Consider the following 26,333-nt stretch of genomic DNA (forward strand, 5'->3'; position numbering starts at 1 on the left):
GTTAATGGTTTAATGAAATACTGTTGTTTTAAATGTCACGCTTTAAATGTTATAAATGTGTAATTTATTAACCTGTTATCTGTCACCCCCATTTTTTTTTATAGACATGAAAATGCACTATCCAAACTTAAATGGTTGTAATTCAAGAATACTTTGGAATATAGACATAAGGCTGGTCTTGTTTAAAGATGAATTTGGAAGATTATTGTAATAGTGAAATAACTAATGTAAGTGAAATAGAAAAAAAGTTATAGAAGTTTATGTAAAAATATAATATTTTATATAAAATATATATTTTACAAAACAAGTTTTACTCTAAAAACCAAAAATCTGAACAAGTTGTGCTCCAAATTTCAGGTTGATATCTCAAAAAATGAGCTTTCAGTAAGATTTTGTTTGGGCGCAGTACCACACTTTTTCACTAGATGACAACCAAGCTCCATTACTGATTATATAAGGCCGCCTCCATTTCCATATATGTTTTGAGTGATAATGGATTATTTCCATTATTTTCATACAATTTATGAAGTAGACATCCTATATAAAAAGTAGTATGGGAAGTTTGGCAGAATTTGATATGAATTCAGCCTCTAATAAACATAAAAACAACATGTATGTGGGATATGGATTGCCGCCACAATCATAAATGTATTTTTTTTCTATTAAAAACATTTTCAGACCTTTTTTTCTAAAAAAAAAATTTAAAAAAATTAATGTATATTATCTTTTAAACTCTTGGCGTGAAAACACGCTTTTTTCATGTTCATCGCTATTTCAAAATAAAGGTCTGAACATGCCTTATGAGGATGAAAATATGCTTGTTGCAAATTGATAAATTACTGCTTACTGTAATTTATTTTGAAAATCAGCAAATATGAAAACTAAATGATATAAATGATACAAATGATATATAGTTTGTCAAGATTAGTTTAGGTTTAATATATGATATTACTGTTTTAAATATGTAATGGCTGTGGGCCACTGGTGTGCCAGTGACAGTTAACAGGTTAATGACAAGATCTGTTGGGCAAAAACGAGTTTGTTTTTTTTTAACATTTTGCCGTTTCATCCATTGTTTTGTGTTTCATAATTGTTTCATTATATATTGCTGAAAAGCATGTGAAGTTTAACAGCAGGTTCTATTCTGACAACTTACCCCGCATAGTGGAACAACAAAAATTCAATGCATATATGTGAAAGATATCAGTTAAAGGTCATATCATCTGGAAAGCATCTGCTGTGTACAAACATCTGATAGACGTCTTTAAGATGTCAGTTTTACAAACATTCTAAATCATAAACATCTTAAAGATATCTTCTAAACGTCTAATTGACATCTGACAGGAAAAGTCCTACCCTGATAGCACACGTACATCTCGGAGACGTCTATTTGATGTGCGTGTTTACGTCTGGAAGACGTGTTATTTAGGGTGTTTGCTCATCTGGAATACGTCTATAGGACGTATCCTGTCAGATGTCAAACAGACGTTTAGAAGACGTCTTTAAGATGTTTATGATTTAGAATGTATGTAAAACTGAAATCTTAAAGACGTCTATTAGATGTTTGCAAACAGCAGATGCTTTCCAGATGAAGTGATCTTTAACAGACGTCTTGCAGACGTACGTGTGCTATCTGGGTATAGACGTATTGCAGATGAGCAAACACTCTAAAAAATACATCTTCCAGATGTAAACACACTCATCAAATAGACGTCTCCAAGATGTATGTGTGCTATCATATCTAATGCATCAATGCATATCAATGAGAAAATGAATTATATAAAATTTAAAACAAACAATTTAAAGTGTAAACGGTGTAGAACATTCTAGACTAGACATCCCAATACAGTAGGCCTACTGGTCTCAAAATCCTGTCTGAGCTGTAGAACGTTTCTATTCACATTCATGATCCATCATTTACAGCGAGAGAGAAAGATTTTGCACATATAGTGCTACTACAGCAATCCCATTGATTTAACTGCATTTACGTGAATCAGAACCAGTGACGTACATCAGAGTGGCTAAAGCCTCTGGCAATGGAAATGACCAATATATCACTCAAAGTTGTCACTCACATGAACTGTGCATCACATACTTTCAGCAAATAGGCTGGGCTACATAGCCTAATATATATAATAAAATATAATATACAAAATTCTACTAATATCTGCACGTGACCAAGAACTACACCAAACCGTAATGAAATAAATTTAAAGTAGTCTTAGAAAGCTGATGTTGTCATAACTAATTGTTTGTGCAGTTGACCAGTAGATGGAGACAGAGACACATTATTCTCCTATATTAACGTTTGAATTTGAACCAATCCCAAAACATTAGGCCTAAATACATACATGGTGGTTTTTTAAACAATGTCAGAACATTATTTAGAAGTCCTATAAATATATTTCGTATGCTATGGAAATGTAATCTACATAAATAGAATATAAATTGATTACAGATCAGATTTTTGTTCTAACATCTTTAAAATAAGCCATCGTCAGAAAATGGCGTGCTCTGACATTTTTCAGTGCGCCCTCCTCTTATACACAACATTGCTTGGAGCGACCACAACATAGGCTACTGCTGAAGACTCACGGCTCTACCTCTCATTACACCCCGGGGATCCTACAGTGGGCTGCACAAATCTCGGCCTGGATAAACGAGCACTTCCAGCTCAACATAGCCGAGCAATTCATCACAGCATCACCGTTCAGCTGGACTCATCGACAATAACACCATCCAGGTCAGTCAGGAACTTTGGAGCACTGTTTGAGGACCAGCTGAACTTCACAGACCACTTCAAACCTGGTCATGCAGAAATCTGCGTAAATACGCTCTACAACATCAGAACTGATATTTTACATTTATTCATTACCAACTAAAATTGCTTGCATATACAGAAGTTACTAGATCTGGACCCTCCTTCCACTATTTATATTACAGAGGATTTTTTAAAGGTTAAATTGATCAAGGGTGACAGTAAAGACTCTTACATTGTTACAAAAGTTTTATATTTCGAATACTTTCTATTCATCAAAGAACACTGAAAAAAAAAATGGTTTCCACAGAAATATTAAGCAGCACAACTGTTTTTACATTGATAAGATCAGCATATTAGAATGATTTCTGAAGGATCATGTGACACTGAAGACTGGAGTAATGGCTAATAACAATTCGGCTTTGCCATCACAGGAATAAATTACATTTTAAACTATATTCAAATGGAAAACAATATTGCTGTTTTTACTGTGTTTTGTTTGAATTTATGCAGCCCTAAGACAGTTTCATAAAGAGACCAATTATCCTTTAAGTATAGGCTATAATAAACCTAAAACTCATCCCCTCAGAATCTTGCTTACTTGGCAAATCTTTTTCAATGGCAATATTCCTAATATTTGAATTTCCAAACAAAATTATGACATGCATATAAACACAAAAGACTCAAATAGCTTCATAAGCATTCTTTAATTCCTCTTTTTTTTTTTTTCTTGTTCACTCCATACCACTATTCATGAGGTTCTATAATCTGCCCGAACAATTAAAATACATACCAATATACAGAATGGAGAAAGACATGATATTTACATCGGGAAAAAAAAAAAATTGTACTTGTGGAAAGTTTCCAAAAAAGGGTAGACTTGACATCATCCGACATACATTAACTTCATATTGTGTGCTAGTACCTTCAAATATTAGTTTTTCCTCATACAAACTTTTATAAACATTATAAAATATTAGATAGGGCAGTATCTGATTACTATAAAACATGTACCTAGTACAAAATAACAGAATTTAATAAAGTCTGTAAAAATCTTTAAAATATTTGAAAACAATGAAGCAGGCAAAAACAGGACAACTACAGATATTTTTGAGGCCAATAAATAAAACCAAAGGAAAATAGAAAATATTAATATAATAACATTAATAAAAACTAATACATCCTACAAGTAGACTTAAATCCCAACTACCACAGGTATGATAAACCTCCTCCCTGTAAGAACAAGTGCCCCCTAGTTTGTATGATGTAGTTTTCCACTTCACCACCAGAGGACGACATAACACCATTCACCACTGACTATGGCCAACAGCACTTGGGAGAATTATCTTACACAGTGAGCTGTCCTTCAATAAATATCACCTTCATTGTGTAAGAAACAGCATTAAAACTGTAACACTGACAAACAAACACTGTTTTCCTTCAACATTTGGCGACAGTAAACCGTTATGACGATAAAAAGGGATGAGGGGAGCTTTATGTTGCAGAATTATCACACAAGAGTTTACACAAGAAAGGAATTGACATCTTTATTCACAGAAGCATCCAGTGCATTTGGCAACCCTCAGCGGGTTTGTCACGCACACACACCAATGGTCACTCACAGAGGTTAAAGCAATGCATTACTCTCATCTCATATGCATAAAAAACTGACAAACACAATATCAAAAAATAGTGACAACATAAATCTATACTTAAATTAATGCTTCAGGTACAATAAAAATATACAGTACTGGAACCCAGTACACATAATGCTGGTTTATAGCTTCTTTTTTTCTTTTTTTCTTTTCCCCAAACTGTTCCAATTGAGTTTGCCAACCAGCGGCATACTCGCAGTCAATAGAGAAGAACGACAGCATAGATTGGAGTTGGTTTGTAGTCAAGGGACATATCCAATACATTTCTCCTTCAGCTCAAACCACGTTTTAAAGAGGGGAAAAAAGGGAGTACAAAAGTCCGCACAAAGACATGAAAAAGCCTGAAATATCCAGTATGAAAGACAGAAAGAGAAGGGCCTTTAAAAAAGATGCTGCTCTTTCCAACATAAAAATGCACCGTTCAGCAAAATATGGATTGTCATCTCCCTTGAAAAACAGGGATACATCTCACTTTTGGAGGGGACAAAAGGGGAACACAGCTTGCTTGTTAGAAGGTTCACTTGATTTTGAGCTCCTCACAGGATTACGTCCTGTTCAACAAAGATGACCTGCAAGAAATGAAGCAAAAGAGTCGTTTAATGATTAGAAGAGTCAAATGTGATTCAAAATGATCCATCCATACATAATGGTAATTGTATTTTACTTAGTCACAATGAAACAGAAGTAGTGACATATTTTCTTCCATATTGTGATTATTGTATATCCGATTAAAAGAGAGAAAAAAAAAAGTGTAGGGCGGACTAAAGGATTGAAAAAAGTCCTGCATCCGTCACCAGAGAGAAGGTGTTTTCACCGGAAGGTCCGGTTACGATACTATGCATACTTTAAACCCTAAATCTTTATTAGTTTATATTACAAGCCCCTCATATACATTTTAATATAAGCAGACTGGGTGCGTGATGACTGAATGGACATGCTGTACAGTATCTGTCCTGTGTGCTGATCTAAGTCCAACGCCCTACACTTGATAAATCAAGTATAAGCTGGTTTTAGACTAGCAATAAAAGGCAACTTTGCCCTATGGACATTATTCTTCTGTCTACAGTACGCATCAGCTGGATTGTCTTTTCTCTCTGCCCTGCTTTGCCTTGTTTCCTGGTGGGCTACTATCCTCACGCTGAGACATTGAGAGTCATACAAGTGCTGAGTGGGGTGGAGCACGAACTGCTGATACAGACAGAATCTGGTGCTGTGACAGATCCTGTCGCAGTGGAAAGAAGAAGAAGAAAAAAAAAAGAAACGCAGTCCACCGTTAGCCTCCGCAATCCCTTTCTTCCTCCCCCTCTCTCTCTCTCTCTCTATCCATCTCTTGAGCTGTAAAGCTATCAGGAAACGTGACTTAGCAAGAGCCAAGAGGTCCCACCCTTTTCCAAGCACACGTGTGTGTCTATCACTGCGTGGTCTTTGGCAAGCGTTAATGGAAGATGTTTTTGTCGGCTGATTGTTTACATATTGAAAATAATTGATTGAAATGAACTCGAGTTAAAAAACAGATAATGTGCTTCTTTATAAAGTGTAATAAGTGTTCTTAAATACTTTAAAAACATTAAAGGCAACACGATGTAATTCTCAACACTCCATTTAGTTGGTGTGTAATATTCCAGGGAGACACAAAGGAGAAAATATGCCTAAAAATATATATATATATATATAGTTTTTTCACTAATCAAAGGGTTAGTTCAACCAAAAATTTAATTTCTGTCATTAATTACTCACACCCCTAAGACTTTTGTTCATCTTCGGAACACAAATTTAAAGATATTTTTGATGAAATCCGAGGGTATCTGATCCATACAGAGGCAGCAATAACATTGCACCTTTTTAGGTCCAGAAAGGTATTAACCCTTTAGAACCTAAAGCTAAAATAGCCGTTTTCACATATTATGTTTTTTTTTTTATTATAAAATTCTCTAACAATGTGCTATCTTCAAGTTATTGACCATTAATGTATATGGTGAGTTTGTAAATGTAATTTAAAGAGATGAAAAAAAAAAATAATAATACATTTTCTGATTTTTATTTAAAAAAAAAAAAAAAAAGAGAAAATGATGATCGAAAGAATCTAACACTTCAAACTTGAAAATTCAACTATATTACATATATACAAGTCATTTTGTGACACTTGGTTGCAGAGTTTTCATTCAGGATATATTTTTTTTTCATACACGCATACATATGCACGCATCGGCACGCGTACATTTACCGCACATCATACAGATGCACACACCAAATGCAAAATGCGAGTCTCACTTAGCCTCCTCCCAAGTCTTATAAAAAATCATCCCAATCACCTCTGTACTCCTTCGCCATGTTTTTGTTTGTTTCTAATATTATTTATGCGACCCAAAACTCCCTAAACTACCGCGCTCCATATCTCTCCGTTCAAATCCTCCTTCCACCCGCTCTCCCCGAGAGCGGCTGCCATTTGCTGACGGAAGGCACCATAAATTACCATAATAACCCTAGTATATTGCCGAAAAGCCCAAGTTGTCTACTGTCTGTAGCAATTTGAATTATTACGATGGCGCAAACGGTTCAAGAGTTACGGTAACATGAAATCAGCTTGGTTGGATGTGTGGCCGACGACACATCCGGTTTTAAAGACATCATTAAAATAGTCCACGTGACTGCAGTGGTTCAACCTTAATGTTATGAAGTGACAAGAACACTTTTTATGCAATTTATTCAACTTTTTTTTCTCTTCTCGTCATTCTCTTAACATGAAGTGGTCACTATAGTCACGTTGACTATTTTGATAATGTCTTTAATACCTTTCTGGACCTCAAAAGGTGCAATGATGTTGCTGCCTATGTGAGGTCCAGAAACCCTCAGATTTCATCAAAAATATTTTAATTTGTGTTCCAAAGATAAACAAAGGTCTTAAGGGTGTGGAACGACATGAGGGTGAGTAATTAATGACAGAAATTTAATTTTTGGGTGAACTAACCCTTTAATTTCCATTGACTGTTTATCATTATAAGATGAGAAGTTTTTTTTTGTTTGTTTTTTTTTTAATTTTCACATTCTGACCGACTTGCCAGTGAATCATTCAGATTAATTTGTGACCGTTTTGAAAAATTCACTGAAAAGAACAGATTCAAAACAACAATTTGCTTATAAATCAGATATTACTTTGCTTTAGGGCTGCAACGATTAATTGCGATTAATCGTTTGCAAAATAAAAGTCTGTGTTTACGTAATATATATGTGTGTGTTCTGTGAATAATTATGTATATATAAATACACACACATACAGGTATAAAGTTTAGAAAAATATGCATGTATTATAAATATATATATATTTATATATATTTTATATTACATATAAACAAATATTTTATATATAAATATAACATTTTTCTTAAATACATACATGAATGTGTGTGTATTTATATATACATTATTATACACAGAACACACATATATTACGTAAACACAGACTTTTATTTTGCAAATGATTAATCACGATTAATCGTTGCAGCCCTACTTGGCTTGCAAGTTCTAAACTAGCAATATTTAATCGACTATATGAATAGCATAACTAGAAGAAAGTATATTTATTATAGAAATTTCTATGACTTTTAAGATTGCAATAATATTTAATTGTATTAATTATCGTTCAAGACATGGACAACACAATTTAAATTCTGTGATATTTCTCTGACAGTGGGAACCCTGTTAATTAAATCTTTTGATTAGCAACTCAATTACTAACATACAATTTCTATCAGCAAACGTCACTGCTCTTCAAACAGGTAAGGAATAATCTCAACATCTGAATGCATTCACCAAGAGAGCAAGATGAATCATATACACACCTGAGAGATTTCCATCTGTCTTTCTCCATGTTGTTTTCCGGTCCTTCACTCTCATATGAAGCCAGATACAAAGCTGTGAATAGATCAGATTGAGTTGAGACGAGTGTGTCATCAACAGAAAACAAAGCCACCTGTTTTCACTCATGAGGAATGTTCTGAACTCGTGTTACTTAGTTATTTAGCATGACGGCATTTTACCCCTGAGATAAATTATGACAAGCACAATTGTCTTTGTGTCTGCTTTCGTGTGTGCTAATTTCGCAACTGTCATTAGAACAGGTTTATGACGTGAGTGGCAGAAAATGAGAGCACAGAAGAGCTTTAGTTTAGACAGGAAGCACAAGTTGACAGTAAACAAGTAAGACAGAATGTAGGAATAATGTATAATCAGCAAAAGAACACCATTTTCCCTCAATACTATTATGTGTCTGGGATTTTAGTAGATGATCGCCAATGATACTGCTCAGGGGACACCACAAAAACATGCAAAAGAAGTGTACTTAATAAGCTAGCATTGAAAAGCATCACATAACATCTGTACCATCTTCACTGAAGACTGGTGCGGTCAGGAGATACTGCAGAATCTTGCGGTCTCTCTCAAAAGGACACTCCACCTTCTTCCATGTCATGAACTCCATCACTTGTTTGGCCAGCTCCCAGAATTTCTGCAGCACAGTCAAGATTGATTCTGTTAGAGATCATCACCTATGTTTCGTGTGTAGCTACTCTCACACTCAATTGATGCCCTTGAAACTTCATTTCAACAGATGCATACGTCAGTGAACTAAATCTGGATGCTTCTGTTGCTATGTGACAGTGTTTTCTCAACCATCTATTGTTACTCAGTAGCTGTGACGGCAGTTGTTTCCATGCTTGCATGTATTGCCAAGCCAAACAGAAAGCATTACCTCAAAATTGACATGTCCGTTTGGGAGCCTGTTGGTACATCCTTCATTGAGGAAGTAAATGTCTTTGATCAAGAGGCTGAAGAAAGGAATAACAATCTGGAAGGCAAAAAAGGGAACGTAAGATTACACAACAGCTACAACTGACCAAATCGAGCAGCCTCACTGGAGGCCATCTGAGAGTTATCTTCACAGTAAGACTGCATCAGGCAACATTGTTTTAGAACAGCCTCTAAAAGCCTGCAGGGCAGAGCACAACTGGATCTACCACTTTGGAGGGCAATAACAATGATTCACAATGCAAGGAAGTAGTGGCATGCACGTGAGGCTTGAAATCTAAAGTCTATAGTAGCAGATTCAGCTACAACATGATAAACAAAGCTGTCTCTATATATAGATGTGTCACTCCTGTATTCAAAACACAATAAAACAAGCTTTAATGCATAAATATGCAGCAGATGTGGAAAATAGCGAAGAACTCAAATTCAGGGCATACTGATCAAAAAATATCCAAGTAAAAACAAGTGCCATGTTTTTTTTGTTGTTTTTTTGCATTTTATAAAACATTTTTACACCTGAAAATTAACAACATTCTGAAAAGTAGAAAATGAAAATAAATACTTCTTTATAATATTACAGTAAATTATTCCATTTATTTTTTCTTAAAGCAGAATAAAAATCACACTAAAACTGAGAAATGAATAAACAAATAAATTGCAGAAAAGTCCCATGTGACTAATTGACCTCAAGTTCAAATTGAGCTAAAAATAAGTGTAATAACCACTAGTGAACAAAACAAGGGGTCAAAAATACGAGCAGTCAAACATGTTGATTAGTTAAGGACATTAAGGGAGCAGTAAAGCATTCCTGATTTAATTTGTTTACAGTGGAAATTCCTGCCCTGGAACATGCACTTATTTTGTCCCTTATATCTTTAAAGTAACAACACTAGCCGAAGTCTAAACACATTTGATTTTAGGGAAAAACAGGTGACATGGGCCACTGTGATGCAAAAAAAGCACGTCCCCCCCACGGAAAGCAGAGCATTCCAGAGTTGCTCTGGAACATTCTGTCTCACCACCCAAACCCACACAGCGAACATCTCCTCCCTAACCAGTCAAAGATGCAAAACAAGCCTTACGAAGCTCAACTAAAACAAATAAACAAATCCAAAATAAAAAAAAAATAAGAACACACAAAACAGTTGTGCATTTTAACGAAGACATTAACAATATCGAACATCCCTTTGGCAGACTCATGCCGGATGGATTTCATTGGGTGAGTTTGCTCAAGGAAAACACTGAAGAGCATCAGAACATTTTGTTAACTGGCCGACTGCCATGTTTTTAGAACAAAAATGGAGCATATTTTGCAGAGGAAACAGAATGTCCCATTTGACGCCTTGCCCTCAGAAAATCATCCACAAGCGGTCCAACCATTATTACATAACTCCCGACCAAAGAGGCCAAACTCAGTTTACTGTAAATACAAAGCTTCTGCATTTTCAAGCTATTTTTTACTGACACATTTTACGTAAGGAATCTGATTTTATCATTGTCCTCATTACGTTTGATGCCAATATCAATACAACATATCACACATTTTAAACACTGTTTGAAAACACCAAGACCCAAACAGGGTTATGAAACCAATGTTCCTAGGATTTCTGTGAGAAAACGTCTGGAAGGAGAAATTAAGTGCATTACCTTCTCTCTGCTGCTATGAGCAGTGATGGATCTCTGAGTGGCTCCACGCAGCGCTGTTCTGTAGTTGTAGAAATTGCTAGAGGGATCCATCTGGTGCTGAAAAAAAAAAAAAAGGTTTATGCACCAACCTCAGGTCTTTGCCTGAAAATGTAGATGTGGTTTCTACAAACTAAAGTTTCTAATAAGCCCTATATCCATTTGACATGGTTACATCTTAGTCAGAACTACCGATTTACCAAAAGGCAACATGAGTCACTCTAGTTACTATTCAACAAGGGACATTCTTTCATGGGAACCAAGTAAGATGATACATTTCATGTGCTTTCGAACTTCATTACACTTTTCGCCTGAAGTTGACACATTTACAAAGATTCTGTCATCTTTAACCAGCTTTAGAGCAGCAGTTTTAGTGGGTCCACTATGGTTCAAAAGTTTGGGGTCAGTAAGATTTTTTTAATGATTTTGAAAAGAAGTCTCTTACTCTCACCAAGGCTTCATTCAGTTGATCAAAATAACATTAAAAACTGTAAAAGTGTGAAATAATATTACGATTTAAAATAATAGTTCTCTATTGTAATGTTTTAAAATGTATTTATTACTGTGATGGCAAAGCTTCAGTGTCACGTGATCCCTCAGAATTCATAACAATGTGCTGATTAATGCTCAAGAAGCATTTCTTATTATTATTATTAATGTTTATCAATTTGTGTGTGTGTGGAAACATACTTTTTTTTTTTCAAAGAACAGCATTTATTCTAAATATAAATATTTTGCAACATTATAAATGTCTTTACTGTTATTTTTGAGAAAGTTAATTCATCTTTTCTGAATAAAAGTATTATTCTCTAAGGTAAGCAAACCTTTACTATGGACTAGAGGTAAAAAAAAAAAAAAAATCTGCATCTTAAACATTCAAGATTTTAACTCAACAGGGAAGGCAAGAGACCCACTAAACCTTTTATCCTACAATCCTCCATTGTCTGAGAGTAAAACAAAAGGAAAAGAGGGTGTTGTGTGTTGTGATACAGAGGCTGATCCTCCCTGAAGACTACACATACAGTCCCTTATTTACACATCAAAATGCTACAAGCCACAAGGTGAGACTGAACCATGTGTAGGTGTGTGTGTCACATAAGTCATACATCAAATTCAAGGCCTCTGCCTCTATAAAGATAAAAATATACCCAAACAAACCCTTTTTAGACAGTAAACACAGTGTGCGGATTCAAAATTAAAACCTTAAAAAGGTCTCAACCCCTCTTAAATGTGGTCTAAAAAGCTTTGTAAACATTTGCACACCCACTCAAAGGGAGAATTACTGTGCTTCAGAAAAATTATGATACAAAAGCAACAATTCTCGCCCACTCGAGACTAAAATTGGCAGGAGGTGGCGTCCATATTGTCAGGGGTTTGAGCATCATGCATGCACGGGGACAAGAGCCAGGGTTGGACACTTAATGTGATTAGTGCCATGTCAGCACTGCATTCAATCCCACTCGTGTTCAATCCCGTGCATATTTCCTCACACCCACCCACTGCTGTAAACAGAAAAGACAGCATCAATCCCATCAGGATCGAAACACACATACCTCTAGTATATCAAATTTGGCGGTTTTGACTTTGCCCCAGGTCTTCTTGAGCCGCGACACCGGACTCATGTTCATCCCGGCTGAAAGACACAGAAACAGACACAGGTCAGCACACTGCAACACCTCGTTTCCTGTCAGAGGTGCAGTTTCTCTATAGCAAATAGAGCAGTTAGGCCCATGAGCCCACATGAACAATGGCATTAGCAGGAGCATCATTTCCCTCCAACAATAAGTTCAGCTTAGAGTGCCGAGGGTCACGATGGGCTTGTGTAGTCAGCACTAATGACCAGATGAGGTCAGAGTTTTAACTGGAAATCACTAGGGGTGGGTCAACCAATCAGTTTTCTCTGTACTGATGACAGAATCATTTCTTACTAAGCCTTGCTTAGATGTTAATCTACTTGTATATGAAGCTTTAAAATCAATGTGAAATCAAAATTCAACTCAACTCAACTTATCCTGACGCAAATTCTTGGTATTATTTAGCCATTGGTTTATCATTCAGTCCATTTGGGTTAATATAATGTTTATAATATAAACAATTCCGGAAGGATTAAATCAAGTCAAATCAAATTTACTATGATTTTTGGTCAATTTAATGCATCATTGCTGAAAAATATTAATTTCTTCCTATAAAAAAATAAATTAAAAAAAAAATTTAATTACAGAAGCAAAAAGGTCTGGAAATACCAATTCACATTGACTTTAGAAAGACATTAGAATTAACCGATGAACGAAAACATTCATATTTGTAGGTCATATATTAATATTTTACTGAATATTTTGTGATCTGGGCCTACATCTAAAAATCCTGTAATTTCAGATCTTTTCTTCCCCAAATACAACAGTTTTAAGCCTGAACAATAGCAGCATCTATCCATCAACAAAAGAGCCATCTGAGGCTTTAGTACCATTAACAATCTGTCTGTACGAACAGGTGTCAGGTCCAGAGCTCCACCGTCACACTAACATGATACTTGTGCGAATAATCTTTCAATCCCACTTTCAATGACACTCCTTTCACGTCACACAATGTACGTTGCCTCCAAAAAACACAAGCAGGAGTGATCAACCTTTCCCATGACTTGTTTGTTCTGTTCCAGTGACTTTAATATCAGCCCTCCATCTCTAGGGAGAGAGGCTTGTGTAAGAGTCCCGGCCCATAGGCTCGTCTCCAGGGAATGTCCAGGGAAAAGACAGCTGGTTCCACTCCCTCCCTCCCACAATCCCTCTCTCAATGAGTCGGTCCCTCTCTCAGTCTATTGGATTGGTCAGCACTGACCATCTGCCTGAAGGGTGCTGCTCCTTCGTTCCAGCTCTCACTCACACAGGCTGAACAGCTGCCTTATCTCATGGCCCTTTCCACTCCTGGTCCCCTACCCATAATGCCTCAGGCACAGGCCTGGGTGGATGATTAATGCAGCTTATCATTATTATTGATAATAATAACAACAACATGCGTCATATTTTTTTTAGAAATCTAACCAATTTAAAAATGTTGCGAATATATTTTCTATAATATATAGCTATATTATAATATAGCTAAAGATTATCTGTAGATTATCGAACAAATGAAAAGACACAGATAAGATACAGTAAAGGTTGAAATTTATCTAATCCTTGACACACAGCTAAAGAAGACTCTCTGCAGCACTCGACAAACACAAACTGATAAATTGTTTGCAGAGTCTATAAGAGATCTGACATTGTTGTGTGTGTTAAGCGTACAAGAGCAGGGATTAGAAAAGCAAACCAAATCCTGCCAAAACAGCAAACTGTTTTATCCAAACAGATTTGTGAGGAACAAAAGAGCTTTCTGTAGCAGAACTGGAGCAAAGTGTTGCAAAGGACGGCAAAACACTCACTAATGATGGCCATGAGCGAGTTGAAGTTGCCAATGTTGAAGCATTCTCGGGCCACGTCGATGAAGAACTCAATGACACGGGCCCGATGTTTCTTCTTTACAGGCTGCAGAAGAAAACCAAGCAATATTTATGATCATCAATAAAGGAATATTTATAACTGATTTCTTGCTCAAGAAACATTTCTTATTTTTTACTTTGAAAAAGTAAAAATTAAAATCAAAAAGAATTTTCTAACCCCAAACTTTTGAAAGGTGGTGTATATTTTCCCTAAAGCCTATATTTAAAATCTCATTAGAAACACTAATTGAGCAACACAACTAACAAATGTACAGGAATTTAAGTTGCTAGGTGAGTCATAGCTATAAACGTAGATAATTACCATGCAGATCTCCGTCGCCACCAGGTAACTGAGCCTGTTGAACCACTCCACGTAAGCCTCCAGGTTACTTGCTTTTTTGTGATCACTAAAGCATCTCTGCAAGAATCAAAATTTCAAAATATCAACATTGTAATGTCACTGAGGCTTGAGTTTAGTCAAGAGCTTCATTTAGAACATCAAGCCAATGTTTTCCAGTTTGCTTTTTAAAAAAGACAACATATTGGTTATCTGCCATTATCTGTTTTTTTTTTGTTTTTTTTACATTAAGTAGTTGAACTTTGATAGCCATGTAAAGAGTTCATAATTTGTGAAATATCACTCTTTAAGTGATCTCACAGAACTCTGCATGCTGGGATATTCCCAACCCAAGAACAAAGCCCTCTGAGATGACTGATGATCTCCAACAATGCACATTCAATCAGAGAGTTTGTGCTATTATCTGTTTAGGGAATGTATGCAGACGCTCTGTCTGAAAGCTTGGGTCACTCTAAACCTTCATTCCTCGCATTCCTGCAGTCTGACTGTGCCGTCCGTCACACAATGCACAATCCACTATACCTTTGACGGACAACATCAGAGAGCCAAAATGGTGCACAAGGACCCTCTGGAGAGACAGCGACCAAAACAAAAGAGAAAATCGCACCAGTAACGCCTTGACACGAGCTGTTGCCTAGCAGCCAGACGGCAATGTGCATTACGAGGCAGGGCTAAGCAAACTTTTGGCGGGTTATTGTGAGAAACCAGTTGCTAGGCTTTGGCCACAAAAGGACACTGTGAGGAACGTGACGAGGGAAACTTGGACAATGATAGATTAGACGAGGAATGTGCTGTGAACGTTGTGTGAAAAAGGTGACACCGTGTTGAACCCGAGAGTTCACGTAAACACTGGGCGTATTGATTTGCAAAGTTGGATATTTGCTGTAGTGAGCGAAAGACATAACATTTGCGTTGAATGTATTTTTAGATGACCTTGCTGACCATAAATAGGATGGAACAGTTACCTTGTCGTTATCAAGAGGGTCTTTCTGAACGAATGCCTGAACAAACTCCTCCGGTCCGATGTAGCTCAGTCTTTCCTGAAAAATTAAGATGATGTCAACGTAACCTTTGCAGTAAGTCCAAATGGTCACCTTGAAAATAACTACACATATTATTGATTTTGTAAATGAATCAATCCAAACCCACTGGGAGGTGAGGAATGTAAGGTCATGTAAACTGAGGAAGTTCCTCTCACCAGTTCAATGTGTGTGAGTTGTTGTGCCAGGGTAAAGGGGTCGTTGCAGATGGTCAGAATGTCTCTCTGGATAGACTGAGGTTTGGTCTTCAGCACAGTTAGTCTGTCGGTCACAGAGGAGTTGATCTTAGCCAGGGCCTCCTCATACTGACTCAGTGTGGTGAGCTTACGGATCAGCGTTTGTGTCATCTGTTGCACCGCCTTACGATAGAGCTGGAGAGAGACAGGAGACAGAAGTTGTTGATTTAATTACAACCATGCTTTTATTGACCAGAATTACCTGGAAATCCTTCATTTAAAAGGACTGACAACAAAATGTGTCCTGCACTGATAAGAAAGCTGAGGGAATGCAGAGTATTTGCCCTGCAAACATCTAATGGATTTTCAGGCGTATAATGGTGGGAAAAAGCCCTTTCCTCTTGATTGGTCAGCAATGATGGTGGTTCAGCTCATATGGTTCCAAGATAGGGTCTTGAGTACGTTACATAAACAGTTAATGCAAGATTACGAAACAGCAGCACTTCATTCGTGTCCGTCAAAGAGTTCCTGCATGCCTCCCATTAGGCCTGCACGATAAATCGTTATAAAATCGCGATCTCGATTCACCCTGTTCACGATTTAATTTTTAAATGACTTCGATTTAAAAAAAAAAAAAAAAATCAGCCTTTATTTTGAAAGGACCGCTCTCACAGGGCTTCACCCTCAGCCAACGACAAAGCGCCTGTTCACACCAAACGCGAATAGAGCGTCTGGCGCGAATGATTTCAATGTTAAGTCAATGTAAAGACGCGTTTACGCGCGTCTGGAGGTCTCACGGCGCGGAAGACGCGAATTCGCCTCATTCGCGCGTCAGCCAGAGATTTATGACACAAGTTCATACTTCAGACAGGAATAAAAAGGAGCTCGCTTGGAAGAGTGTCGGTGAGGAGATTGGGCTACCTGGTAAGTTGTAAATACACATTTCACTTTTGAGTCACGTACAAGTTTATCGACCCGCAGCCTTCCCGCGACGCTGACCCCTACGCCGCTGTTCTGCTCTCCAGAGCAAATACAAAGCGGTGGCTCTCTCGATGAACGCACGATCAACATCAGCCATCTTGCAAACAGACAACCGCCTAGCAGTTGCCCCTCACACAAGAAGCGGATTTCGCCTCGGACGCGTGTCAATTTCGCTTCAAACGCTTGTTTTTTACGCGCGTCTATTTCGCTCTAGACGCGCGAATGCATTCAAAATGTTCAAGTGGCAAACTAGACGCGGTAGACGCGAATTTGACTCTCTATTCGCGTTTGGTGTGAACGCTAGTCTCGTGTTTCACTCGTCGAGCGAGCGCGGTAGTTCTATTCATTGAAGCCTCTATGTTTACAGGCTTGTGGTGATGTGCAATGTTCTATAGGTGCCAAAACAAATATTTTTGGTACGTTACTTCCAATTTGTTTTGTTTTGTCATGGTTCATGTGTGCTATAAACATTACATTTCATGAGAAAAAAAATCGTTGTAGAGAATCGTGATATCAATTCTAAGCTAAAAAATCGTGATTAATATTTTTCCCAGAATCGTGCAGGCCTACCTCCCATTTCCCCTCGTAACACAAGATGGGGTTGAGTTATCTAATAACAAGAGCCTGACACAGTTCTGGACTTCTGTTGCATAAGAAGTGGACAGCAGCGGTCATGCCCTGTTGCTCAACATCAGTCAGGCAAATATCTACATCCCTGCCTTCTCGAGAACCATTGGGCTTTAAGAAGTAGATCCAATCAGAATCCACCTGCTTGAGCATTTAAAGAGGCAGAAAACATAACTGCAGTGTGTGCTTGTAATAAACAGAACAATATTGCACATTAGTGTGGACGCTAATGTAGTTATTGTCATGATTACCATTCTTGGTGCGAACGGCCCTTTAAGGTTTCCATGTTAACCGTGTATATATAGTGATAGCTGTTCAAACATTTTCCTGATTGAGTGCAGGATGTACAAAACATTGGCTTCTGTACTCCTTTCTGACACATAGAAAATAAAAAGTGGCCATTAATCTGTTGTGCAGGAGGTCAGTGGCACATAAATCCATCTGACTCAGGACAACCTGCATTCTTGTGCACTCCAGCATATTGTGTAGATTCAAGAATATTGATGATTTGGCGAGAGAGAGAGAGTACAGAATGAGACGAGACCTTGCAGCACTTGAAATGATCACACAGTGTCTTAATTCCCTCTCCAAGGTCCACCATGTTGACACTAACAGAGGAATAGAAGATTATTTTTAGCAGGAGTTCTTGGTGATAACTGCTTGACATTTAAGCAGCAAATCACACAACTCACTTGTTGTGGAAAAATAAGAAAGCTGCTTGTGTGCTGTGCCTCCACATTTTTAACCCTGGCACGACAGCCGTACAGGTCACTCTGGCATGGACACACCGCACCCAGGTCAAGGGTGAATTCTCTCTATTACTTTCCCAATAAACAGAATTTGTACAAAAGATGTCCAAATGTGCACCAAATGCCTGGAGCTGCAAATGTGCATCTGCACCCTGCCTTTCCTATAAAGAAGACCACATGCATAATGACAATCTAAGCAGACCAGAAGAATACCAAACTGTGGTCTGGAGACAGATGTTACGACATCTATTCTCAGCTCCCGCACCGAAAGCAAGAGATCTAAGACGCAATTGCCAGTAAAAAGAGAGAAAACACTAGGTCAACAAACTGCTGGCAAACTCATCAGGACCGATGAGGTCCAGAAGAGGTCAAAACATAAAAGGCCTAACTGGAAATCACTACATAGTGATCTTGTTATGATGGGCTGCGAGCACTGGAGAGTACATTTGAAAATACACCACATTTGTCTCAGATGGGCTCATGTATTACTATAAATACACCTATTGTCCATTGTGCAGTTCTGACTGCTGTGAATTCTCCGTCAATGTAGAGTCAGTGCTCCACTGTAACAGACATTCATTACCCCACTCTCATTATTCCATACGAGAACATGCCGTACACAAGGAGGGGAAAAACACAGGGACTGAATTACATAATACAGACAACATATTGATAGTCTGAACAAATGCATTCTTCACGCTATGAGACGCTCTTCTCATGCACAGATACACATCTACCAGACAGTCTTAACTCAAAAGACAGATTTCCTTTGTCTCGCCAATGTAGTAGATGTCAACATCTAAGAGACTTTGTTGAATTTTGAAACAAAATGGTGTAACCATTTTATTTCCTCATCATGGGTCAGTGACATGTACAACTATACATAAGGGAAAATTATATATTTACACACTTTAAAAATAGTGCTTTTTGTATTCATGTTGGTTTCATGCATTTCTTTTACTTGTAACATTTTAAGAAAAGTTTCAATTTAAAATGTTGTTTAAAGGTGTTCTTTCATCCTTCAATGAGGCTGTTTTATTTATTATATTAAGACCATTGTATTATTCCCACATTCTTGATACAACAATAAACTGAATTAAAAACGTGCTCATCACATAAAAGGTGTGTTCAGGTTATTGTATGTATGAATTGCGTTTTAATGAGTTTTCATATAAATAAATAGGTCAACTACATCATTGACCCTTATATAGTTATAGCTTTCCATGTTATCTTTTGAGTGTACATGCAGTCTTATTAGTTCATCACCCTTTCACTAGATTGAGGAGGCGGTACGACACGCACGCGTTTCCTCCGTGAGCTTAGCGGAGCCGCAGAAGGTCATCGATCTCTGGGGTCGGGAGGAAGCAGATCAATAGCCACACATGTGTTTACTACACAAGTCACCGGAGGATGAGTCCTGCTTGTCTTTTCAGGTTAGTGAAACATCATTTGCTTGGATCTAATGGGTGAGCATCCTCCATCTTAAACTATTCTAACTAGCTCCCTGCTGTTAGTCATTGCACTAATGCTCTCAACCATGGGAGATAACCAGACCTTGCTCCAGCAAATCTTTTTTATTTCACTGTACATTAACAAAAATCAAGATGTGCCGACAAAGGATGACTGTTCAACTGCGGACTATGGAGAAAAACGCCCAGAGGGACATTCAAGGACAAAGCTTGATGAGAGCTGCCAACATTCAAATTTAAGAGGAAGTGACAGGCTCAGTTCTGGCCGATAGACAACAAAAGTATGTGAGCACAACAGAAGGACGATAACCTGATGTAAAAAATAAAATCTAATCAATTAACACAACCAAAGAGTGTCGCTTTGGGGTTTTTTGTCCGGGAAGTTTTTAAAAGAATCTAGCATAAATGATGATTCCAAATGTGGTGAAAAAGTCCCTTTGAGGAAAAAAGTGCTAAGCCAGAACACTGTAACATACGAGTCAGCACTAATGGAACTATTTAAATGCAGCCTGTGGAAAAGCACCAGTGAAGACAAAAGCGACTGAACAAAAGAGCTTTATTCTCGCTCTTCTTGTCAAAGCACTTCAGGTCTAAAGAAATCTCACTCCCCATTGCCCAGGTGTTGACACTCTTCTCACCCAACGTGTTACATCTTGGGTCTTAAGCAGCCGAATGTTAAAGAAGCCAATGCTAAGACTTATACAAAGATGTTTTATTCTGTCTATGCTAATAGTGGTACTAAAGGCATAAAGAAACGCTAATGTCATTGACGCAAGTATTCACACCTTTCAGGTCACTATTACTTGAAAACAGTGTTGCCCTTTAGCTGACACTTCCTTAAGAATGAAAAGCTCATTGTTTCTGCTGAAATGATCACCCAACACTTGGAAGCGGCAGACTTACTTCATCTCCAGTACTGAGACAATGTGTTAGTTCCTTCAGACTCTTCATCATCCTCTCATCCCTGAAGTCATAGGGAAATGTTTCCGTCCACTCTGTCAGCAACTGCAGGATCTTAGGAGCAATTTTCCTGACTCTTGCCTATAGATAAAGTAAAAATAAACAACAATGTAATTGCAATTGCAAATTATTGTCCCCCAGATTCTTAAAGTTACTTGCTATAATGCTAGAGGAACCATGATGACTGAAGACACCTTGTTTGACAGTCATTGTAATGATACATGATGTTTTTGCCAGTGTACCTTGTCTGCCTGAGGATCACTGAGCCTCTGCTGGTCCACACACAAATGGCACACTTTGGTCATCAGCTCATATGGGTGAATAAACAGACGGGAACTGAGCAGGAATGTGAAGATGTATGTCCTCTGCAAGTAAAAAAAAAAATTAGATTAATGGTGGTGCAATAATATGTTTTTCATTATTCTAAACAAAACTAGTATTGGACTAAAATAAATCAGTGTTAACTGAAAATATAACTTCTTAGCTACATTACTGTTCTTAGCTACTACAACCTTTTTGAATTGCAGTGTATGTTGGTCAATGTTAGGGAAAGTTTTGTGGTCTGTGTCAGTGTTTGTCAGTGTCTACCAGTGTTTTGACAAAAAATAAATCTGAGAGATAAAAATGAGCGTGCATGCGTTTTCAATACTCAAAATCCAATATCAGAAAAAGGCTGAATTTTTTGGTACGCTATATACTCACATCAGGGTAATACGCCACTGTAGGGACCAAGTGCTCAATAAGAGCCTCCAAGGACCCCGACACCAGGTTGTTGTCATGGTAATACAGGCCTTCGTAGTCCTCTTCCTTGGCCTTATAGATATTCTTGTTATATCCATTAGATCCATACATCACTGGAAAGGGTGGCGTTTGAGGCATTTTGTCCTGTTGAAGGACATAAAAAAAGTTTGATGAGCCTCAGATAAATGCAAACACAATCAAAAACAGACATTGACGCATGAAACAATTCGTTAATGCTGAGCCTTCATCCTCCTCTGAAAATTTTGTTTACCTTTGTGTAAAACATAAGGTCCCCAGTATCATTATAGGAAGCTGAGTGGAAAATTACTCTTCCTCGGATGGACGACTCATGGGGATGAATACGTTGCGATTAATCTCAATGTGCAAACACCTTCCTGATTGAGCCTGTGAGAACTTGAGTTTAATCTCCATTCGGTGGGCATTTCAGAATCACGCTAGCTCTAATCCACCATAATAGCAGCTGAATGTACCACCGGCGGTTTTCACTCACAAACACCAACAAATTAATCTTCGTGCTGCTTTTACCTCACGTGGATGTACAAAACAGAGGCTCTTTTTAACTATGGCTTGATATGGAAAAAAAAACATGACCTATGAGATCTACTGCTTCTGAAAAGAAGGATTCTCTTTTTTTCCCCCCTCAAAACCAAAACGTGGCCCGTTACAGATGAGAGTCCTGTGAGTCGGTCAGCATTAGCTAGAGGTGATAAGCAGCCAAATGCAGTTCTTCACCCACACAAAGAGCTCTGGCTCACATTGCCTCTCTCCCTCCTACTTCTGTATCTTCAAGGCTCTCGTGGAAAGACAGAAAGTGAGTTTGCACATGTCAATGCATCACCTAATCATGCGGGCGGCTCCAGTGTGCCAGCACGAGCTTCTGTGCCATTTCAGAGCTCAGCCCGTGACTTTATGTGAGATTCCTGGACACAGCGCATATGGGCCCCTCAATGGAGGCATTCACAGCTACAGCACGGGGCGTCACGGGACACCCCAAACAATGTGTGGCCCCAGTGGCCGCCTGCCTATTCAGGCCCACAGGCGTTTGGGTGCCAGAGTCGGACGGGAGTGCGCATGATGGGTGTCGTACGATGAGGAATATCCTCAGTCCACAGCCCCCCTCAGAGACCTCCTTCATAAAACCATAGACATTAGCATCAAAATGGAGGCCCAAGAGGTCAAAGCAGCAAACGCCCCCCACGCATCTGCTTTACCATGTGTTATACCATCTGAGCAAGTCAATGAGTTGAAAAGCAAAGAAGGCCAAATGATGTCATGAGTAACTTTGCGCTCATCACCAGAAATTGACAATTTGTCAAGTCCTGTATGAATGATGCCTCTGGGAACCACATACAGTTTTATCCTGTCTCACATTCTTTGACAGCATTTGCCAAAACTTCCTGAAAAATAAACCACTTTGTTGTTTTTGACCAACCAGTGTTGACTAAAGTCCACTCAACTCATCATAGGGCCAAAAAGCAGGATCCTCTTGCGCATCTGCCGATGCAAACCTATTAGCGAAGCCCCCAGGCCACAATGCAAATCTGCTGAAAATTGCAACAAAAAAAAGCCAAAGCCCTTTTAAACTCACTAGGCACACCAGCTGCAGCCCGATTGAATTCTGTGAGCGAATAAAACAAAGCCGAAGCTGATTAGTAGCAGGGAATCTGGATGTGTTTACTTTTTGGTTGCAGGTGTCAAGTATGGCCAGCCACATGTCCTCTCCCCTCTCCCGTTTAAACAAACACTGAGCACAGCCTTCACAACAGGGACTGTATAGCGTATAAGCAAACAAAAAGGTCCTTGCTTTCACACAATTACTGCACTGTATTTGTCAGAGCTTTTATTTTGACTATGTAGAATATTTGGCATCCATGCATGGCTGCATTTTAGATAGTTATGACTGTCAGAAAGCTGAAAGCATTCAGGCCCACCCACATGTTGACTGTAGTGTTGATTACTGCATCTCTAGATCACAACAGACTTCCTCAAGCATAAAGCGATAAGTAAGATAAATAAGCTGTCTGGATCTTCAGGGTCCCCACACCTTTTGACCAATGAATTTCCATGATTTTTTCCACTCATTTATCTAAAGAATTTTAAATGTTCTTTTTATATCAAGATTGCACTCACACAGTTGATAAAATAGAAAATGTAATAAATAATTAAATAACATTCTTATTTACAATATTTACATTTCTTAAGATCAATTTCCAGATCAAAATTCCTTGATATTTACAGGTTTTCCATGGCCATGGGATCCCTGTCTAATGCAAATGTAGAGGTTAAAACAACAAAACCCAAACATTCTGGACTGTTTTGAAACTGCCTCATCAACAACAGGGTGTGTTGAACTCATTAGCATGTTATTAGGAGCTGTAAAGTTGTTGTGGCAAATCTCATCTTTAAAGGTTGCGTCATGCGGAATATAAAAACTACTAACAAATAGGAAGGACTGTTCACTGCTGTGCTGACAGAAAGACATGATTCCTACTAACATTCTTATAAAAGATCTAAACAAACAAATGTCTGCTTTATTCAAATGATTGTTATGGTCCACGCATCATTCTCTCAGAGTTCTCTGTAAAATGACAAATTAGGACTTACGAATATTATGAAACGAGGAAATAAACAGGTCTGTTCAAGACACTGTCATAGACGTCGGCATGACACAACATTGCCAGCTTTTAATAAATTGAGCAAAAGGATAAAACTTATTTTTTTTGGGGGGGGGGGGGGGGGGGGGTTGTGTCAAAGTGGGTTACATGTTATCCTTGGGAAATGAGCAGGTGTGTGTGTCTGTGTGTAAGACGATGGGGGAAGGGAGCTATTGCTTCATTGAAACTACTCAAGTGTGTTTGACTAAATAAAGGGCTTGGCTTAGTGTCCTTCCCACTGTAAAAACACTTTGAGCTACCTGCATGACTGGTATCAGGGAGGCAAAGTCCAGCCAAATCACAGCGACCTGATGCAGATCACTATCTCAAAACACATTTGAGACCTGACAAGAAGCCCTTATTTCAATAAAGTACAATAAACAACACAGATTAATCAAGTAGATATGACAATCTGTTTATTTCCCAAAATAGCTTACTTATTTGTTAGTCAGGAGGAACACATGGGTAAGGATCATCTGAAATCAACAGGGGAATATTCAACAACAACCCTCCAATTCCCATACCCACCCACCGACCTACCACAAGACCGCTACTACACTAACATAGGAGAAATGAAAATGATTTCCCCACTGAACAACACTCAAAACTCCATAGAGCTGCCAACTTCATTCTGCAGTGAACACCATCTGTTTATAACACATCAAGCACACTATATTCCTGAGCCAATTTACTGTATTTGTATATCACCCTAAACAATTAAGTGGCCTTTCATAGAGATGTCCATGATACTTTAAGAATTCACTAAACCCCACGGGTTTTCCAGGCTTGGAATAGCAATTCTATAGTAAGGTACATTACAATCATTCAGTATAATAGTATACATCAAGGAATCATCATGATACCATATGACCCGTACATTTAATCAAATTATCGATTAAATAAATTCAACCATCTAACTATCAGACCAGTCAAAAAGGCAAGACTATAATTTTAATTACACTAATAATATCACAAATAACCAATAGTATAGTATTCATTCATGATGGTAAATGGCACTGAATTTGTTGTGCATGCATAGCAAATCAGCTGAGAGAATTTACATTCAAGACCGCCAACATACTAACACCACAGATTAGATTCTCTATTAATATACTTATGTGAATAAGACAGCAATGACTATTATCAGCACCGAATATTATTTGTTTGTATGTTTATATACAACGAAACTAGATTCCGCCTCGTTTGCACGTAATATTGACTGACAGATAGAGCAGGTCGTAATGTGAAGAAATATCAAATTGCATGCATTGCAAACCAAGCGGCGTCTTAAAGGCGCTTTTGTTATTAAAGCGCATTAAACATTGCTTGAGTTTCTCACCTCGAAAGGGACAGAGACTCCGCTGTAGATCAGCCCTGCAGAAGTTTGGCGTTGAATGGCTGAGCAAGAACCTCCGGACATATAATCACACACAGATTCTTAAAACATATGAAACTAAAAAGTTTTAAACAACGCTGCGTATTCCCATGTCATACGAATACAGACTGTGACATTCAAGCGTGTGTTCCTTATAAATATATCCAAGGGAGTATGTGTGCGACGTGCTGTTCTCTCTCGATCTCAATCAAGTGTGCGGATCCACCGAGCGCGCGAATAGTAAATGATAGTAGGCTGAGCTGTAGAATGCGAGGCGACCAATCAGCGGACAGCACCAGACACCCGCGTGCATGCCAGCGCGCGCCCATCAGTGTATACTTGAAAACGAAAACATATGACAATTTCACTAAAAAAGACAACTGAAAGAACTAAATGCCTGTCTCAGCGAAAATCCCCTAAAATAATTTTCTTAGCACTTACAAATTTGCCATTAGGCTATATTAAGAAAGATAGCCATCTTTCTCAATGGGAATATTTTGGGGAATCTCCCTCATTTCTCTCTTTTTTTTTTTTTGAAGACCGCGACAGATAACACTGTAGTAGTACAAACTGATAATATCATTACAATGTGTTTTTGTTTGTTGTTTTTCTGTAATGTTTACCTGTATTATCTTATTTTTTAACTAAATCTGTAAAACACATTACATTAGTTATTTTCTAGACCCACCTTTTCTTAGAGTTGTTCTTGTGTTTTGCTAATGTGCTATTTACACATGATTGCAGGATGCCTATACTTAGATTTTCAATGAAACCGTGTAGGACCCCCACATCAGAAACTACAGTGAAT

The 26,333-nt window shown here is 38.1% G+C and overlaps 1 protein-coding gene across 1 annotated transcript; it reads right to left on the minus strand.

Annotated features, from left to right (window-relative positions):
• Positions 1 to 4,281: 4,281 nt before the first annotated feature.
• Positions 4,282 to 25,801, minus strand: rasgef1ba (RasGEF domain family, member 1Ba). The gene is made up of 14 exons (XM_067406048.1): positions 25,490 to 25,801; positions 21,437 to 21,619; positions 20,977 to 21,099; positions 20,678 to 20,815; positions 15,931 to 16,143; positions 15,698 to 15,772; positions 14,697 to 14,792; positions 14,318 to 14,420; positions 12,453 to 12,532; positions 10,864 to 10,959; positions 9,161 to 9,256; positions 8,794 to 8,917; positions 8,253 to 8,325; positions 4,282 to 4,982 (listed from the first exon to the last, which is right to left on the minus strand). The coding sequence occupies exons 1-14, from the start codon at positions 25,568 to 25,570 to the stop codon at positions 4,958 to 4,960; spliced, it is 1,506 nt and encodes a 501-aa protein (XP_067262149.1). The 5' UTR covers positions 25,571 to 25,801; the 3' UTR covers positions 4,282 to 4,957.
• Between the last annotated feature and the right edge of the window lie 532 nt (positions 25,802 to 26,333).

Source organism: Chanodichthys erythropterus, chromosome 13, assembly GCF_024489055.1.
Source record: "Chanodichthys erythropterus isolate Z2021 chromosome 13, ASM2448905v1, whole genome shotgun sequence".
NCBI classification, from domain to species: domain Eukaryota; kingdom Metazoa; phylum Chordata; class Actinopteri; order Cypriniformes; family Xenocyprididae; genus Chanodichthys; species Chanodichthys erythropterus.

Coding starts and splice junctions, on each gene's coding strand:
- rasgef1ba (XM_067406048.1), bottom strand. CDS start 25,570: ATGTCCGGAGGTTCTTGCTCAGCCATTCAACGCCAAACTTCTGCAGGG. Junction 21,620..25,489: donor GAGTCTCTGTCCCTTTCGAG/GTGAGAAACTCA, acceptor GTCCTTCAACAG/GACAAAATGCCTCAAACGCC. Junction 21,100..21,436: donor CAGTGGCGTATTACCCTGAT/GTGAGTATATAG, acceptor TTTTACTTGCAG/AGGACATACATCTTCACATT.